The sequence below is a fragment of the Gavia stellata genome, chromosome 3 (genome assembly GCF_030936135.1).
Source record: "Gavia stellata isolate bGavSte3 chromosome 3, bGavSte3.hap2, whole genome shotgun sequence".
Lineage (NCBI taxonomy): Eukaryota > Metazoa > Chordata > Aves > Gaviiformes > Gaviidae > Gavia > Gavia stellata.
This window is the reverse complement of record NC_082596.1, coordinates 10,536,349-10,551,452: the sequence shown is the minus strand read 5'-3', so window position 1 is coordinate 10,551,452 and position 15,104 is coordinate 10,536,349. Positions and strand designations below refer to the sequence as shown.

The following is a 15,104-nucleotide window of genomic DNA, read 5'->3' as shown; positions in this document are numbered from 1 at the left end:
CTGGTTAGACATAAATGAAACAAAGCTAATAACAGGATTAAAAAGCAGAATAAATGAAAGGATTAAAAAAAAAAATTAACTCCTGATTGCTCATGAATTCTGATAAAGAAACTGCCCATCATGTCTTTAAGAGCATTCTGAACCATTCCACTAAGATTTCTGCAACTACGATACTACTTGTTTCCAATTTTCTATTTTTATAAACCATTCTTTACCCACAGAAGTATTATAGCGAGAAAGTATTCTTAAAACCACAGAAATTTTAGAAGACACACCAGCTGCACTAAAATTCTTCCCCCACAAAAACATAACGTTCTGCAATACAGGGCAACACATAAATCTTGTAATTTTTACTATCAATGGATTTTATGTATATGGTTATAAGAATGTGTAAATGCCATCTGAAATCTCCACAATTCACTTTACAATGTTCAGTACCTAAGCATTATCTCCCTTACACTAAAGGAACATTGGGCAGTCATTTTAACTACTTCACGGACAACATAAAAATATTTTATTTCACAGAATCAGTACGGTTGGAAAAGACCTGTAAGATCATCGAGTCCAACCTGGGGGGGGGGGGGGGGGGGGGGGGGGGGGGGGAAAAACACACACCACAAAACCCACGCCACACAACAACAATAACAAGCCACAACCCACCCAACACCACACAGCACCATGTCCATCAAGCTACATCCCACAATGCCACATCCACACGCTCCTTGAATACCTCCAGGGAGGGTGACTCTACCACCTCCCTGGGCAGCCTATTCCAGTGTTTCACCACTCTCTCAGTGAAGAACTTTTTCCTAATGTCTAGCCTGAACCTCCCCTGTCGCAACTTGAGGCCATTTCCTCTAGTCCTGTCACTAGTCACTTGGGAGAAGAGACCAACACCCACCTCTCTGCAACCTCCTTTCAGGTAGTTGTAGAGAGCGATAAGGTCTCCCCTCAGCCTCCTCTTCTCCAGGCTAAACAACCCCAGCTCGCTCAGCCGCTCCTCATAAGACTTGTGTTCCAGACCCCTCACCAGCTTCGTCGCCCTTCTCTGGACACACTCCAGCACCTCAATGTCCTTCTTGTAGTGAGGGGCCCAAAACTGAACACAGGATTCGAGGTGCGGCCTCACCAGAGCCAAGTACAGAGGCATGATCACCTCCCTGCTCCTGCTGGCCACACCATTTCTGATGCAAGCCAGGATGCCGTTGGCCTTCTTGGCCACCTGGGCACACTGCTGGCTCATATTCAGCCGGGTGTCGATCAACACCCCCAGGTCCTTTTCTGCAGGGGAACTTTCCAGCCACTCATCCCCAAGCCTGTAGTTTTGCCTGGGGTTGTTGTGGCCGAAGTGTAGAACCCGGCACTTGGCCTTATTGAACTTCATCCGGTTGGCCTCAGCCCATCGATCCAGCCTGTCCAGATCCCTCTGCAGAGCCTTCCTACCCTCAAGCAGATCAACACTCCCTCCCAACTTGGTGTCGTCTGCAAACTTGCTGAGGGAGCACTCTATCCCCTCATCCAGATCATCAATGAAGATATTAAACAAGACCGGTCCCAAAACCGAGCCCTGGGGGACTCCGCTTGTGACCGGCCGCCAGCTGGATTTCACCCCATTCACCACAACCCTCTGGGCTCGGCCATCCAGCCAGTTTTTTACCCAGCGAAGAGTGTACCTGTCTAAACCACAGGCCGCCAGCTTCTCTAGGAGAATACTGTGGGGAACAGTGTCAAAGGCTTTGCTGAAGTCCAGGTAGACAACATCAACAGCCTTTCCCTCATCCACTAGGCGGGTCACCTGGTCATAGAAGGAGATCAGGTTGGTCAAGCAGGACCTGCCTTTCATGAACCCGTGCTGGCTTGGCCTGATCCCTTGGGTAACCTGCACGTGTCCCGTGAGCGCCCTCAAGATGAGCCTCTCCATAACCTTCCCCGGCACCGAGGTCAGGCTGACAGGCCTGTAGTTCCCCGGATCCTCCTTCCGACCCTTCTTGTAGATGGGCGTCACGTTGGCAAGCCTCCAGTCATCTGGGACCTCCCCCGTTGACCAGGACTGTTGATAAATGATGGAGAGCGGCTTGGCAAGCTCTTCCGCCAGCTCCCTCAGCACCCTTGGGTGGATGCCATCAGGCCCCATAGACTTATGAGTGTCCAGGTGGCATAGCAGGTCGTTAACTGCTTCCTCCTGGATCATGGGGAGCCTATTTTGCCCTCCATCCCTGTCATCCAGCTCAGGGGGACGGATACCCTGAGGATACCCGGTGTGGCTGTTAAAGACTGAGGCAAAGAAGGCATTAAGTACCTCAGCCTTTTCCTCATCCTTCGTGACAATGTTCCCCACCGCATCCAGTAGAGGATGGAGATTCTCCTTGGCTCTCTTTTTGTTGTTAATGTATTTATAGAAGCTTTTTTTGTTGTCCCTCACGACCGTGGCCAGGTTGAGCTCTAGCTGGGCTTTCGCCTTCCTAATTCCCTCTGCATTAATTCCATTAATGCAGAAGAGAGATCCACAGAAGAGATGCCTTCCTCATATTCACATTAACATCTACAGATATATTACACAGTTTGAGACCAGGAGGAGAAAGAAGGGGAAAAAAAAAAAAAAAGAAGAGGGAGAAAAATACTTACAATTTGGTTTCATAATCCTTCCAAGCTTTGTCAAAAGGCTTTTTGAGGTCCTTAGGAAACAGAAAATTTGCTTAAAACATTTTTAAAACTTTGTCTTTATAGTTAAGATATCAAGTTATAAATAGCAAAAAAAAAAAAAAAAAATAGTTTTCTTAAAACTTTTCAGACAGCAGTTGGAAAAAATACTATTTTTGAATCTTGTGAAGTATTCCTTTCCTGTGCACTTTAAGACAGGAATTTACAATGAAATTCTAAAGAAGCATCAACATCACACCGATTTTGAATTTGTACTTTGGACTACATACAGAATATTAATGGATGCCAACATAAGAAATAATCTCATGGGTGAATGGAAAACAGTCACAGGATAACTGAACCTGAAAACATTTCCCTAAATAAAAAGTTAGTTTTCAGCACTTACCCCTTTAACACCTTTTAAGTCTCCTTTTAAGAGAGAATCCAAAGTGAAAATAACATTGTGGCTTAAACCCTGGAGCTAAGAAGAAAAACATTATACTGTTATCATTCAAAAAGATTTATTATGATCTTATCAAACTACTACCAGCAAGTCTTTGAACTTCATTAGTCAAGTTGCAATCACCTCAAAATTTCTAAATTAAGAGTAAATTCAAGTCTGGGAAGAATTAATAAACACTCACTTGCATCAGACATAGAAGCATTATAAGTAATCTTTAGTTATATAGGGTGATACAAACCCAGAATTTTAAAAATAGCATGTAGGCAAAATTCTGAAAGCACCTCAAGGTAATCTTCAGTCTCTCAAAGCAAACATTTGAATATTGCTCAATTATTTAGGAAGCAAATTCGTTTTTGGACCAAATGTTTCTTATAGCCTCCTGAGTAAGAAGCAAGGACCTGCTGTGCTACAGGCAGATAACACGCAGGGCACATATTAATTCAACCACGAAAAGGAGCAAAAGAGTCACCTGCTCTTTGATTATTCCCAACTATTTGGGAAGCCTGTTCCTTTCCTTGTCCAGTGTGGAAATCTGACATCTGCTAAAACTCTAGAGAGTTTAAATTTCACCCCGTTAAATCCATGCCTGGTTGATTACATGTGTGGAGATGTTCTGTTTGTCTTTGCCAGTCTGAGGGTAGAAAAACCTACTGCTGTGATCCTATCTGAACACGTACTGTGTGTGCGGTTTCTGAAAAGTCAGGATCACAGGAAAGAGATGCGTATCAATATTATCCCAGTCTAGTGAATGAAAAGTCTGTGGCCTCTCCTACTCCCTTCGTTTCTTCCCCAAAACACTCTATGAATTCTTCAGTTCCTTGTTAAGGAAGGATAGGAAGAAAGATGGGAAGGCTGCAAGACAGCACATCCTCTGCTTGTGAACCAAAGGAGTAGGGAAATATTACATCAGTGGTTTTAATCTGCCATAAATATGGCCCAGCTTCCCTCTCCTATAAGGTCTTCTGAGCATATTTTTGTCCGTGAAACTAATTTTTAAGAGATTTTGTGAAACAGACCATACATACAGATGACAATATCAAAATGATCACTCAAGCTTCTTCTCCAGGTACAATGTTCCGTTCACAAACTCCTTATATATTCATGACATGTATGAAAAATTAAATATTCTATTTTTCAAAAGTGACATTATGCAATTTTAAATACATGTACGTAAAAAAATACTCAAAGAAATCTTACTCTTATGTAACGGTTTATTTCCTTCATAGGAGTAAAATAAAGTCATGATGAAACAAGGCATGACCTATGGGCATTCACTGCTGTTTTACGAGCCAGGGCCTTTTACCAATTTACAAACAACTTCTCATACCATGTCATTATTTACAAGAACTACACCCACTGTATATAAATTAGCGTATTTTCCTTCATTAGATTCACTATCAGTCCTTAACTGAAAAAAAAAATAAAAAACCACAACTTGCTTCAGCCTCCAAATATCCTGGGCAGAAAGGATTTCTGTAAGATCCCCTAGAGATTACTGCCAAACCTGACTGCCAGAGCTCAAGCACAGCCCAGACGCCCGCTGTTCTAACGAAGATACAAAGCAGTCCTACACAGCACAGTTCTCGAACTTGATGTGCATTATCCTCCGGAAAGCACTGGGTCTCAGCATGGCAGATGAGAAGGTGGATCTTTTGAATACAGGTTATTACACAGATACTTAATCAACACCTGATAGCTTGTCAGCCACCCCTCACATTTTGTTCTTTTTAGACAGCTTGCAGATATCATGGTTGATAATTATTCTTAGCATGAGATGGATTCAAACTCAGAAAACATGACACACAGTGTATTTCCATGTTCAAGGTATCTTGACAACTGTTTCATGTATCAATATTTTATATTTTTTAAAATCACAAAATTTTATATTCCAAATGTATTCAAAGCAAGATGAAGGACAGCCGCTAGAACACCTTGAGCAGCAGCCTCAAACAGTAACGTGAACACAGAGCAAAGGTTCTTCACAGCTTAAAAGATCAAGATCTGAAAAGGGATTTTCTCCTTAATTGCAACAACATAATTAGTGCTCAAATATTAATTTTGTATGAAACAAAAAAGCAACCTCCTCACTTTCAGTAATTAAAAGCCCAAAAGATTTTTTTCTTTACCTGGCTTCACTAAGGAGTTTATAGCAGATAGTCTAAGCTTTGATTCTATTTGAAGAGCTAGGTTCTAGTTTCATTTCTTCTTAGCTTCAACATTTGCTCATGCCCCGCCCCCCCCAATGTTATTTCATAATAGAAATAAAAGGAGCCAGGGAATCTGTAGAGGATTATGCCTTTCACAATTTGTCCCCTGTTGGCTTTTTTATCTCAATACTTCACAATTAACAACTCCCTGGCAATGTCAGTTTTGTTGGAGAAGGAAAAGAATTATGAATATTAAGCCAACAAGTGATGAAGGTAATACCTACTTTCTCAGTACACAGAATAAAAGGTATTATTGTTTTAATTCTCAACCATTTCAATCAGTTTCCACTTAACAACCTTAACTGAAGTTCATATCTCAAATGTGAATTTTGAGAAAGAATATTCAAAAGATTTTAATCCCAGCCTAGCTCATAAAAACAGAAAGAACACATATTTCTGCAATATGGGTGGATATGGCAGACTTAGAGCAGTTACCAGGGCAGATGTGAACAACAATACATTACCATAGCTTTTTTTCGTTTTTCCGGGTGTATCCGTTAGGGATAACCAATTCAAGCCATCAATATTTGGCTTGAAATCACTGAACAGTAGCCAGTTAGTATGTCAGCTAGGAAAAAAACCACCTCTAAATAGCAGTATATTACTCCAATATGGTAAGATTTTGGAATCACTTATTACGTAGTTGAAGACTTGATAAAACCATAGCCAAAATTAATTGGAAACACATCTGATAACAAAACAGTCTCATATCTAGAGCAAAATAAAGGAAAAAAACTTTTTGACGGAAATACATATGATAATTTGGGGAGGAGGGATATGAACAGAAGATAATTTGCCCACAAAGATGAGCTGAGGACATTTACAGGAAAGGGAGGTTGGAAAAAACAGGCTTTAAACATCTGGAAAAAGCCAAGCACCGTGCAAAATTTTTAAAAATCAAGTAACCTGCAAGTGCTCCGAATATTCTTCCAAAACCTTATCTAGATCAATTTAAAGATACTGACACACTCACTGTCACATACACAGAGCTTCATACAGCTTTTTAATGCATTATTATAACGAATTACTGCAAAAAGAATGAAACCTGGAACAGGAAAGGAGGTAGAATTAGTAAAAAGCAGAGAAACCGATTCTCGTGGGATGCAGAGATTGCTGAAAACGTAGACCAATATTGACAATGGCCAACCACAATGTAATCACCTTCACAAAATGTTACAGAAGTTGTCATTGTGTGTCACTCTTATAATACAACCTTAAAAAAAAAACCACTCAGAAATACAACATGATATTTATATGTTTTACATTTCAGATGTTGTATTTAGTGATAACATTAACAGTTTATAGTAAATTTGCATAGCAACTTATTTGTTTTTGTTAACATGATTAATGGATATGCTTTTATTCTTGACCTTGTGTGCAGAGCAATCATTTCAAAATGATGGCTTCCATGAGCTGTATATGTAAGTTGCTGGCTTTATTTCATAGTAGTGTTTGTAGCAAATAAGTGAAGATCACTCTCGAAGTGATCACTCTGTAATTCCTTCACATAGAAGAAAATAAATTATTCTGTACCCTCCTTCTCATGAAACATGCATAATATCACAATTCATGGGAAAATATTAATGAATCATAATTAAAGTTCAAAAGATTTAATAAAAACAAATCCAAATTTGAAGTATTTTTTTGTTGCCTACTGTGTAGCTCTATTCCTTATTCATCTTCCTGCCTTTAAAGACCATTCATTATTTTATTGTACATTTATTAAATAAGGCAGCAACAATCTGCCTTACATCAAAAAAGAAAGCCTATTAGCTTGCCATTTGTCTTAATATCTACTGCCATTTCTTCAATTAATTTTATTAACATAAGCCTCAGCACCCACTGTGGGGCTTTATCAGTGACATTATAGAGTCCTCCTCTCAACTGCTTTCTCAACTGCTTTTTCAGTGCACCTCAACTTCTATTTCAATAGTATAAAAATCTTTTTCTTTCAGTGTAATTGTATTAATCAGACTGATGCTTAAGAACAACAGTGGGTCAACGAAGTGGAATTATCTATCTTGGCAAGAAGAAAGGTGAAAAAGAAGTGTTTTTAAAATGCTGACACATTTGTAAAATAAAGCTCATTGTCTACTTGAGACTGCTGAATGAAGTAAATTAGGGCATAGCCTATTTTAAATCCTGTCAACAAGAATTTAGGCAGATAATGCTTCATAGTCTAGCTGAAACAGTATAATGTTGTTTTGAATGAGTGTGGCTTCTTAAGTTAAAAGAGCTTTTTCCTCTCAATCAGCACTACTTTAAATAAATAAATAATCAATCCCCCCCTTCCAGTTTGCCAGTTGAAAGAAGTTAAAAATTTCCGTGGAAGCCCTGCAAGGAATGATGTGGTCCAGAGAGCTTCCAATAAACTTGAGTTCTAGTTCCAAACTGTCCTCAAACTGCACTTCAACACACATTTTTAAATAGTTATTTTTAATTGTGTGCTAAATTAAGATTAAAGGAGGCCAAAATAACCCACAATGACAGAAGTCTTTATGGAGGAAAGCAGGTCCCTTGCATATCTACTGGTCTTTAAAACTGCCAACATTGAAACAAATAAAGGATGATCCAGGCAATAGGCTGGAGCAAAGCTCTTAAAGAAAGAAAGCTTCATTACGATAAGTGAGATCATCCTTCATTGAGTAAGTCTGTGAAGAAGAAGCAAGACTCAGAAGGCAGAAATAAACACAAGCATGAGAGATCAGAAGTGACATCCTATTTTGAGTGTTGTTAGGGCCTGTGCAGTCTGAGATGTTTATAAGTGAATCTCAGAGGAGTGCAGAGAGCCAGGTGAGAATGTCTGCTGATACTAAGCTATTCTGGGTAGTAAAGCAAAAGCCAGACATGAAGAGTTGGGTAAGAACCTTGTAACACTTACTGCTGGGAGAATGAAATTAAAGACTGAAGTCTGTGCTGAAATATACAAAGTGATGCATATGAAGAAAAAACTGCATACAGAATCATGCTTATGAAATAACAATCATCAAGAAAAATGTCTCAAGGAAAAAAATACCTTGAAGTTACAACACAGAATCCCTTGAAAACATCAAGCTCAATGCTCAGTAATCATAAAGCAATCAGCCTTCAGAAAAGGGAATAAGAAATGGAACCATCTTCATGTTGTCCCCCCTCATTTCAGAAAAGGGCATAACTGTACTAAGAGAAGATAACAGAAAGGACCAACAAGGACAATCCAAGTTATGGAATAACTAAGACTCAGTTAGAAAAGTAACTGAGGAAGGGAAAGGAAGAATGATAGCTATCTGTTAATTCCTAGGAAAAATAGGGAAAGTCTTACATTTCTTGTAAGATATAAGAATCAGGGAACAATAAATGAAAGGATCAGGTTCAAAAGAAATAGAATTCACATTTCAGAGAGCAGTTCATTTTAGCACTCTAGAGTAATCCACCATGTTCTGTGCCAAGCATAGCATACATTCAAGAAATCCTTAGACAAATCCATGGAAGTAATACCTAACAAGGACTACAAAGCAAAAGATATTGCCTCCAGCTCCAAAGTCTCTGAGCTGAAGACTGTTTTCATGACCACAGTACACAAGTTATTCCTATATGTTTGCTCTCTTCCTACATTCTTCTCTGAATATTTACTCTTGGGCAACTGTCAAACCCAGGGTACTGGCTACATGGACTTTTGATGTGACCTAAAGCAGTTATGCTCATGCTAGGGACTCTAGAAAAGAGAGCTTGTAATATTGCTTATACTTTACACACCAAAAAGCTTGGAGATAAGCCCAACTATAAGAAAAACATAAAATTGAAGCTACCATTTTCTGAATACAGCACCTATCAAACCCACGAAACACGATTTCACAAGAAATGTGGCTTCGTTACTTTCAGTATTCAAAGATACTTGCTGTGACTATGGTTTTATTATCCAGCTTTCAAAAGTAAAAGGCTTAACACAAACTTTAAATGAAACAAACCTTTAAACCACCTTCATAAGCCTAATATTTAAGCAATGGATGCTTTGTGTACCACAGGGAGAATGGACTATTAACACCATTTAAGCACGCTCCCCAAATCGTTATTTTTCTTCCAAAAAAGTGAGTTACTCTTTTTGAGGTAAGACAAAAAAGCCATAACTAAATGGTATTGGATTTTTAACTGGAAAGACTTCAAGTCAGGGAATGATTTAAAATTAAGGTCCATAAGAAGAAATATATAATACCGTCAATCACTTGAGAATGATGCCTCAAAGTGATGTCTCAACATTTGTATTTTTCTTCTTAACTGCCAATTAACAATCAAACACAGCGAGTGTGTAATAACACCCTTTAGATATAATCTCTGCAGAAATTACTGTGTTGTTTTTTGAAAAAAAATGAAAGCGTCTCTTAAATTACCATCAGTCATCAGGATCATGAAGCTGTTGTATTGTACTTTATTTCGGGAAAAACTAAAAAACTAAGTAAGTTTGAAACTCCTCACCAGGTTCTTCAGCAGCGTTGATAATTCTTTAGTAAGCGTGGAAAATTTTACAAAAGCTGTGCCAAGATCTGGATTATCCCGACTTAAAAAATTACTTCCAAATTTATCTAGTACTTGTGCATAGTTTTCTTCGTTTTGAACATGATCTGCAAAGAAAAATTAAAAGTCAGAAAGGTTCTTTCTTGTAGACAGTAATTTATTATTTTAAGCTTATGTACTGCAATATAGTGACAAACCAACTGACAAACAGTACTTTCCAAAAAGCCACAAGTTAATGCATTTACTGAAAAATACAGTAATTTTTAATATTAAAAAAACTATTTAGCAATAGACATATATGCATCTTTTAAATCTGCGACTTGAATTTGTAATACATCAGTGAAAAAGCTCTGTAGTTACTAATAAAGTTGTAAGATCAATAAAAGATCAACTAAACAATGTAAGTACATGTGCTCATTCTGTAAACATCATAGGAATTTATAATTGTCTACTGTAATGTAAACTTTTTTTTTATTGCAATGTAGGACACTTTTGCAGAACATATAAAGTCAATAGTATTAGATATAAAACTAAGGGGACCAAGTCTGAATCTGACTGCAAGTTTAAAAGAAGAAACATGTCTTATAGATAAAGATTCCCTTTTCACCTGCTTTGTCAAACTGAGTAACCCCACAGAATGGAAGGTGTATTGGTATACAGCCAAAGACTTGCTTCAACGTATTCAGTAGCAAATTGGACATACAGAGAGGTCAGAACTAAGAAGATGAAATTGAAGCCAGTGAAAGCGAGCAAAATCCTTAACTCAAGGATGAAGGAAATTCTGAATTACAGACCATTGTGCCCGAAATGTTTTTCCTGCTTCTATTACTTTCCTTTCTGGCATCTGTTCACATATTTTTTGTTACTCCCATTTTAGCATCTTTAAATAGAAAATTTGCCACTACAGCCCTTTGGGACAAACTTTATCACCTCCACGTCTCTTACAGTAATACTGTTAGTATTAATTAAATCAACATTTCACTTTAATGCGTTTCCCAGTTTTCCTTGTTTTTCTTCTGTAAGCCACAAACACAAAACCACAGAGCTATTCCAACTAGAACAAGTTCTGTGCAATGAAAGGGGGAAAAAAAGAGAGAATAGTTGCCAGTAGGTACCATATTTTTCCCCAAAAGACCTGCAGGTTTTGTATTCTTGAAGTTGTCACATTGCCTGACAGCATTTGAATTATGGGGGGGAGTAGGGTGGGTGGAGAAAACTGAAGAGAAGAAAAAAAAAAAGAAGAAAAAAGACATAAGTTTCAAACAAAGCTTGTGGATGATGTCCCACAATGCCTGAATTTACTTTGACATTAACTAAGAGCTGATGAAGAGTTAAAGAATGACACTTCTCAGGTATTACAACACTGCACTAAAGCTCCAACAAAAAAGTGAAAAATCTATTTAAAAAAAAATATCACAATGCTTTTTTACAAAAATCAAACCCCAAACACCACACATCAGAGAAGTTACATTCTAAAATCAGACATTAACACTGAGGTTTTCAAAAGGCCTGTCGTGGTTTAAGCCCAGCCGGACTAATCACCACACAGCTGCTCACTCACTCCCCTTCCTCAGCTGGACAGGAGAGAGAAAATATGAGGAAAAGGCTCGTAGGTCGAGATAAGGACATAGGGAGATCACTCACCAACTACCATCACGGGCAAAATAGACTTGACTTGGGGAAATTAGTTTAATTTATTACCAATCAAAATCAGAGTAGGATAATGAGAAGTAAAACCAAATCTTAAAAAAACAACACCTTCCCCCCCACCCCTCCCTTCTTCCCGGGCTCAACTTCACTCCCGAACCTCTTCCCCCCCCCGAGCGGCGCAGGGGGACGGGGAATGGGGGTTGCGGTCAGTTCATCACACGTTGTTTCTGCCGCTCCTTCCTCCTCACACTCTTCCCCTGCTCCAGCGTGGGGTCCCTCCCACAGGAGACAGTTCTCCACGAACTTCTCCAACGTGGGTTCTTCTCACGGGCTGCAGTTCTTCACGAACTGCTCCAGCATGGGTCCGTTCCACGGGGTGCAGTCCTTCAGGAACAGACTGCTCCAGTGTGGGTCCCCCGCGGGATTGCAAGTCCTGCCAGCAAACCTGCTCCAGCGTGGGCTTCCCACAGGATCACAGCCTCCTTCAGGCATCCACCAGCTCCAGCGTGGGGTCCTCCACGGGCTGCAGGTGGATATCTGCTCCACCGTGGACCTCCATGGGCTGCAGGGGCACAGCCTGCCTCACCATGGTCTTCACCAGGGGCTGCAGGGGAATCTCTGCTCCGGCGCCTGGAGCACCTCCTCCCCCTCCTTCTTCACTGACCTTGGGGTCTGCAGAGTTGGTTCTCTCACATATTCTCACTCCTCTCTTCTCCGGCTGCCGCTTCCCGGTTTTTCCCCCCTTCTTAAATATGTTATCACAGAGGCGCTACCACTGTTGCTGATTAGCTCAGCCTTAGCCAGTGGCAGATCCGTCTTAGAGTCGGCTGGCATTGGCTCTATCAGACATAGGAGAAGCTTCTAGCAGCTTCTCACAGAAGCCACCCCTGTAGCCCCCCCTGCTACCAAAGCGCTGCCACGCAAACCCAATACAAGGCCAAATAATTAATCATATGTTAATATGGGTTGTAACTCAAAACAGTATGTTTTTAATAAAACTGTTCCAAAAGCATACTGTTCTAATCAAAAAGCTTACCATCAAAACCAAGGAAACCACTAAATAATAATAAAATATGCATTTTGTTTTGATGAAAAAGCTGCCGCATAAATATACACAGAAGACTTTATCTAAAAAGGAGCTTTGGCTTATGCAGTCCTGAGCTAATAAAGCTCAAATGTACCCTACTGTGCTGAAGGAAAAGGAAGGATAATGGAACAAGGTCGGAAAGAAATCTGCTAGATCATGGAACCCCTGTCCTTGCCTGTGAAGCTCTTTCTAACTCCACCATATTTCCTAGCATTTTCATTTTAAGCACTGTGTTGTTTCATAGAGCATTTTCAAAAATAATTTTGTAAAGAGACTGAAAAAGAGCTGAAGACGACTGTTTCCTTTAACTGTGGAAAGGCAAAAGAAATTCCCAGTCAGAAAGAGGAAGCAGATCATTGTCTTAAAACAATATACAGGAAATTCTCAAGAATCCCAGATTGCACATCACCTAAATCTAGAAATGAGGCTTGGATTATGCTGTAAAAGGAATACTTCCATAATCACCACACATATACACACAAAATTAAAGTACTGTGTAAGAACAGTTTCTATTTTTACATACGTAGCAACATAAGTCTTGTAAAAAGAGAACAAATATTTTCTGTTGAAGAGGTAAGGTAGTTCCCTACTTGGCCTTAAAGGCACATAGATGAAAAATTAAATCTGCAACATAGCCTATGCTAAAATGCAGCATATGAAAACTGACATGCTTAAAGCAAAGAACATGCTTTAATCTCCCTGTAGGATCCTCATACAAACACAGAAATGACTTCTTAGTGTCCTAATAGAACCTCTTTTGCATAAAGAAAGCTATAATGTGCATGACTTGATATTTACTTCCTTAGATACAAGTACTGTAGGAAGGACTTTAATAACCCGAGAGAGAAAGACACGAACACTGACAGCAGTATATACAAATTATAATGTTTGCCTTCTAGAACTGGCTCATGTCTTCTCAGTATCATAAACAAAGCTCAGTACTGCAATGAAAATAGAACAGCTTCCCTAGACAGACATCCTCCTCCTTCAGCAGCTCTCCAAGTGGTGCCAGAATCCCAGGCATTTGAGGATGGGCTCTGCTCCCATTGACAAAGGGAGCTCCCTTCAAAGGGACTGTGAACAGGGAAAGGGGCCTCACTAATCATCCCCTTCCCAATAGGATCTGGCAAGGCAGCCGGTATCTGAGCCCATGTTGAGGACCTCACTAGAGAACAACAAATGTAGTATAAAGCAACATACTGGACTGGATGCAGCAGTGTTATTTTCTGAGCTCAAAGATGCATCTTGTCTTCTCCACAATTCACACCTTCAACAGGAGGCAGTTGGGTTAGATGATCTTTGCAGGTCCCTTCCAACTGAACTATTCTATTCTAACTGTTAGAAACACTCAGCACAGTATTTACCTTTGTTTTTCAGAAAACCCTGGTAGGGTAGGAATGCTGCAGCAACCATCACTTCTGCACTATAATGCATATATTGAGGATTATGTGCTGAGAGGAAGAAATAATACAAAAGCATCTGAAGACACACATCCAAGCAACTGAGGAAGGAACGGCAGCCACAGCAGCTTACAGCAGCTTTCTGCTACACAGCAGTACTCCCCAGAAGCAGGGAGCACTCTAGCTCTGAGCCCCGAGCACTGCAGAGGCGCAGGCTTAAGGACTCCCAGGGCCAAAGCCCACCTTCTTCTGCTGCCCCAGGCAGATGAAGTTGTCTATGCCTAAAGCCACCCTGGGGTAAACTTTTCCCAGGACAAAGACAGAAGACTTAGATCAAATTCCCAAGGCATACAAAGAATTTGTACTCTTTCACTGAAACCCAGAACATTCATTAAGTACTATGTTTATTTCCCATTCAGAAGTTACCAAAATTTTAGCATATGCTTCTGAACCCAGTGAAATTCATGTTTACTTGTGCACATTAAGTAAGGAAACTGAAGAACAAAAAGTGTGAAGAGAGGTTAAAGAACAGTCTTTTTATACTGGAGATGGAAAACACATCACAAGAAATAAAGCCCTAAATTTCCTTTGTCTAGAATGTGTTTTGTTCACACATATTACCCTGCAAACACTGAAGAATAAAAAAATAAAAAGTTAAATAGTTTACAGAAGAAAAATGCACAAACACAACCCTTTCCTGTCACTGATTATACTTAAATTACACCCAATGAAGCCTGAAGAACATCTAAATTACTGAGAATTACCTACGCATATCTGGTTAAACAAAAAAAAAATAAAAAAATAATCACAATTCAGAATCCTGATCAACTTGAAGCTATTTTTATGTTGCACTTATAAAACAGCTTTGTTCCACAGGTAGCCAAAGGAAAAATAACAAACGTCAGAGCCAAGCTGCATTTATGAATGGAAAAACATATACATGAAAAAAGACTCAGAAAGACTTTAGAAAAAGCAAGAAAGCTGGTAAGGTTAAAAAGGATGGCAAAAGAAGTTATTTGAAATAGGAAAGCATCCCTTCTCATTTCACCCTCCACAAAGCTGAAATCCAATGAAAAAATAATAGAAAAGAAAAAAATATCTCACCACCATATTCTTATCTGGACTTGATAATAATAATGCCTTCTGGACTGAGATTGCTGAAGGGA

The 15,104-nt window shown here is 39.5% G+C and overlaps 1 protein-coding gene across 6 annotated transcripts in view; it reads right to left on the bottom strand.

Annotated features, from left to right (window-relative positions):
* ASAP1 (ArfGAP with SH3 domain, ankyrin repeat and PH domain 1) overlaps positions 1–15,104 on the bottom strand; it is a 131,245-nt gene that overhangs the window by 63,517 nt on the left and 52,624 nt on the right. For all 6 annotated transcript variants that reach the window (XM_059815679.1, XM_059815681.1, XM_059815683.1 and 3 more), the window contains 3 exons: positions 9,763–9,908; positions 3,047–3,121; positions 2,626–2,675 (listed from right to left, as the gene is read on the bottom strand). In XM_059815679.1, coding sequence (XP_059671662.1) covers positions 2,626–2,675; positions 3,047–3,121; positions 9,763–9,908 — 271 coding nt within the window. The remainder of the gene's footprint in view (positions 1–2,625; positions 2,676–3,046; positions 3,122–9,762; positions 9,909–15,104) is intronic.